Below are 4,645 nucleotides of genomic sequence, written 5' to 3' on the forward strand. Positions count from 1 at the left end.
TAATGTAAAATAAAAATAATAAAGTTTTTAATGTTAGTATATTTTCCTTCAATCTTTATTTATATAAATATATTGTATGAATGTTTAGTAATTTACTGAACCTTGTCAGATTGCAATTATTTGTTAATCATTTTCAGGTTAATAGTTTTTATTTATTTATTTAGGGCTTGAGAGATAAAGTATTCGATTGTGATCAAATAAGAAAACATATATTAGTGTGTGTTAAATTATGTTTTGTTTTGAGACAATGTGAGAACTTTTGGGGCTGTTTGTGAACTTGGCATGTTGTTGGTGCTTATGACATATAATGATACGTATTAATTTTTAATTTTAATGGTTGAATAAAGGTTTTAAGTTTGTTGGTATTATGATTAATGTTGTAACATGGATCAAACATGTCTACGTTGACCAAAATATTTTTGTCTTGTTTATATGTCTGATCATTTAGACAAATTATAATATGGTGATATAACGAGTAAAACTTATAGGAAGTATGAAATGACTAATAATAATGCACAAAATATTAGGACTTTTTTCAATTTACAAGGGTAGGGGAAGAGTGCATTCACAATGTGGGGTGACACTGCTTAAATATTAAGGGTTTTTTAATGATTATTTTTGAAAAATATTTTTTAAATATATTTTTTTAAAAATATATAAACATGACATAGCCCAGATAACGATTTCTTAATGGATGTCATAGTTCAGACACTTAAAAGAGTAACTATAAAACATTAGATACTTATTTCGAGTAAAAAAATAAACACTAAAAATTAATTCTATGTATAATTTGATCATTTTTTTTTTCTTTCCATAAAGTATATTTTTTAAAGTAAGAAATGATATAATTTGAATGGGCCGGATTGAAAGAAATGTCGATGAACCAATTTTGTACAGCCCAACGGCCTCTACCCAGTCCAATTTCTTTTCCCCCCACCCTACTTTATTTCTTTTCTTTTTTTTTTTTGCCGCCGTTTGTTTCCAGTTCCGTTTTGCTGCTTTCCCCTGCTGTTGCCGATTACTGTTGACCTTGAACTGTTATTGCATCTTGCTGATTTCTGCTCGTTTGGCTGCTCATCTGCTGCTACTTGCAGTGTTGGGTCCTTCCTCTCCTTTTCTCAAGTTTCATTGTTTGGTTTCTTATAATATTTCGAATTATGGGTTCTCTAATGAGATCTTGTAGTTTATAGTCGAAAATTGTTTTCGATCATTAATATTTTCTCTTATGATTTAGGATTTCTTTTTGGGTATTGGAATTTAATGTTTAATTAAAAAGGAATGAATTCGTCATATTTATGTTATTGGATGATCGTAACCGTATTTTTTTGTGAGTTGATGTTAATTGAAGTTTTAGTTTGTGATTAGAGGACGACTTTGATTATAATTTTCCTAGTTTGGAACAGTCTTGAATTTCTAACCCCTTTTAAACGATTTTGTCATCAAATTACTGTTTTTTTAAAAAATGATTTTATAACACAGAAACTGTTGCACTGCCAACCAGTTGATCCATGGGTCTGGCTTGTTCAATCGCCAGACAGATTTCAACAGCATTGATACTTGCATATTAATATTTTCCAAATTGATAAATTCCAATTTAAAGAAAAAGAACATAAGAGCAAATTAACAAGGTCTTTTAAAAATAGAAATAATATATGCTCACGCACTGTAAATGCCTTTCAATTAGGATAACAACTGTGATTCTATGAGCTAAGAGATAGACGGCGTTGCTTTCGTTCTGAAATCTATGGGAGAGAGTTTAGTTTTATTTTTGACATGGTATGCTTTGAGGTCCACCAGGAATGGCAGGAGTGTGCGTGTTAAATCTCAAATGGTCGAGAGTTATCTATTAACATATACTGCATTGTACTTACCCAGATTAATAAAAAAAACTGATTTAGAAGAATACCCTAATCATACGGCTTTGGAGAGTTTTATATGATGATTAAGCAGAGATTTATAGCGGTGTATATTTTTATCTTGAAGCTTGGGATTTTAGCCTGAATTTGGTTAATTATAGTGGTGTATATATTTTTATCTTGAAGCTTGGGATTTTAGCCTGAATTTGGTTAATTATAGTGGTGTATATATTTTTATCTTGAAGCTTGGGATTTTAGCCTGAATTTGGTTAATTATTGTTTGGGCTAATTTCAGAATTTGGGTATGTTTTAGGAAATGAATTTAATCTGATAAGGTGTTTATTGTTGTCTTTTGTTTTTTAAAGAAGTATCTTTTAGCTTCGAATATGGAATGTTCATTAAAAATTATGGGTTTTGCAGAGTTCAGTGTATAGAAGGGCAATTGGTAAGGACCAAAAGGTGCAGCAGCACATTTCGGTCTTCGAGGTAGAGGGTGTAACCAATCTGCAAGTTCTTTAGTGAGTTCAACTATTCCAGATTTGAGCACTAGGGTCTTGAGCTTTGAATAATCTTCACTGGTGTTTAGTGACATAATTTCCTATACTGTTAGAATCAGGCTCTGGGTTTATAATTTGCTTGTGTATGCATGCCATTGGGAATTATCAGAAGAATTCCAAAGGATTCCAGTAACTTCTATTTCTGTACTTACATATAATAGTGTTTGGAGTGAAGTTTAGTCTGGTGATGCCATTTCATGGTTCTCTAATTTAATTATTCTTCATTGAGGTTGTATTTGGCTTTTTCTGCTTTTGTTTCCTGCTTTGGATTGCCTCTTATACTGTTAAGAGTTGGTTTCCATTTCCTAGTGTAGTCTAAGAGTTGTATTCTATGGGTTTTCTCTCTTTTGACGGAGCTTATACTCTGATCGTTTGAGATGTTTAATAAATACTATCGTTTTTGGCTGAGTTAAAATAAAAATATGAATATGGTTATTCACGATTGAGGTCAATCAACATCTTTTTGTATGTTGTGTTACCTGTAGGTGATTCTAGATGGGAGAGTCCCTGGATGGGGTGAAGGGAAAGAGGGTGGTTTTCGTTACGGTGGGAACAACACGTTTTGATGCACTTGTTAAAGTGGTGGACTCTCAGGAAGTTAAGGATGAATTACTGAGAAGAGGATACACTAATCTTCTCATTCAAATGGGTCGAGGGTCTTATCTTCCTACGAAGGTATATATCAGAACTCTGAGTGACTAGTGAATAGCTCCTCATTTTAACTTGTATGAGGTAATGAACTAATGTTCAATAAGTTCTGATGGGATAAAAAGAAGCGATTATTGTAATTTCTTTGATCAAGTATGTGATGTGAATTTATGGATATGAGTTCAAAGAAGAACAAGAAATATAGAAAGTATCAAAATCTTCTAAGAGGGTTCTATGTTAAGTCAAATCCTTCTACCGGATTCTATTTTAAGTAATTCACACTTTTGTTATTAATTTGCTGGTTGCTTTGTCTGGCTCAAACATTTAATGATGAAGATGCTAGATATCCAAATTAGTCTATGCCACTTTTCTTTTGAACCGAAGATTGTGTCCTCTTCTTCCTTTTGTTCTGATTCTTGCGATTTTCCTAAGGTTATTTTTTTAATGTAGTCTACTGGTGATGATGGATCTTTGGCTGTAGACTACTTCACATTTTCTTCAAGCATTGTGGAACATTTGAAATCTGCATCTCTTGTGATCAGTCATGCAGGTAACTCTTGATATATATATATATATATGTATCCTTTTTACCCTGTTTTTATCCACCTTTCTCTGGTAAAAGGTTATTACTACTTTCCTCAGCTTTTATATGCAACACATGATCTGATATGGCACAACTTCTCGAAGTCATTCATAAGCTTAAAGATTTGTTTCATTATTCTGAAACTGCTATTTCTGTGGTTGTCATCAAGTATTACTGCTACAGTTGTGTATATATTGTAAAATTCTTCCCCAAAAAAAAAAACAAAAAACAAAAACTGACCCTCTTAAGGAACTGGTTCCATCTATCATGCAGGTTCTGGGAGCATATTTGAGACCATGCGGTTTGGCAAACCTTTAATCGTGGTTGTCAATGAAGATCTGATGGATAATCATCAGAGCGAGCTAGCTGAAGAATTGGCTGAGAGAAAACATTTATATTGTGCTCGCCCTCCGACACTTCACCTAACTATAGCCAGTATGGATTTGAAGTCTCTTGTTCCATACTCTCCTGGAGATGCCACACCGGTGGCCAAACTCATAAACAGGTTTCTTGGTTTTCCAGAAGATTGACGGGGTTGAATATACTGTAAGAAACAGGATTCCTAGGTAAAGCTTATTTTCTAATAACCAATTGGCCCAACTGAAGTTTATTTGTAATATATCATGGTTTGGATGTATTAGATGCATGGATGTAAATGTAGTTCACGTTGGCCGGTGTTCACCCTTAAATCTATTTTTTTTTATGTCAGATCGTTTAATTGATGATGTCCATTCTTAAATTATATTTGTGCTCAACACCTAAAAGAGAAAAATAATTTTGTTACCCTCGCATATTTTTGGATCTGTCGTTGTATGTCAACTTGTGTATTGTCTAATTTGGCCGATTTCCTTTTCCTTGTTTTCGGTTTTTTCATATTCTTGGGAATTTTTGGATAACATAGATAACATGTGATCAAATTGTTATTTTTTTAAGTCAGTGATCATTTTATAATTTTTTATAATTAGAGAACTCAACAAAAAATGCTTCACAAGTTGAAGATT

The 4,645-nt window shown here is 32.6% G+C and overlaps 1 protein-coding gene across 3 annotated transcripts; it reads left to right on the forward strand.

Annotated features, from left to right (window-relative positions):
- The first annotated feature begins 980 nt into the window (after positions 1-980).
- Positions 981-4,342, forward strand: LOC120115303 (UDP-N-acetylglucosamine transferase subunit ALG13 homolog). Of its 3 annotated transcripts, none has more exons than XM_039136037.1 (5): positions 981-1,100; positions 2,277-2,374; positions 2,899-3,088; positions 3,512-3,611; positions 3,918-4,342. In XM_039136037.1, the coding sequence occupies exons 3-5, from the start codon at positions 2,909-2,911 to the stop codon at positions 4,172-4,174; spliced, it is 537 nt and encodes a 178-aa protein (XP_038991968.1). In that variant the 5' UTR covers positions 981-1,100; positions 2,277-2,374; positions 2,899-2,908; the 3' UTR covers positions 4,175-4,342. The 3 variants fall into 3 exon arrangements, with proteins under 3 accessions (XP_038991968.1, XP_038991967.1, XP_038991969.1); XM_039136036.1 differs by having other exon boundaries at positions 981-1,093; XM_039136038.1 differs by having other exon boundaries at positions 981-1,093; positions 2,277-2,342.
- Positions 4,343-4,645: the final 303 nt, after the last annotated feature.

Source organism: Hibiscus syriacus, unplaced genomic scaffold (assembly GCF_006381635.1).
Source record: "Hibiscus syriacus cultivar Baekdansim isolate YM2019G1 unplaced genomic scaffold, ASM638163v2 tig00110263_pilon, whole genome shotgun sequence".
Lineage (NCBI taxonomy): Eukaryota > Viridiplantae > Streptophyta > Magnoliopsida > Malvales > Malvaceae > Hibiscus > Hibiscus syriacus.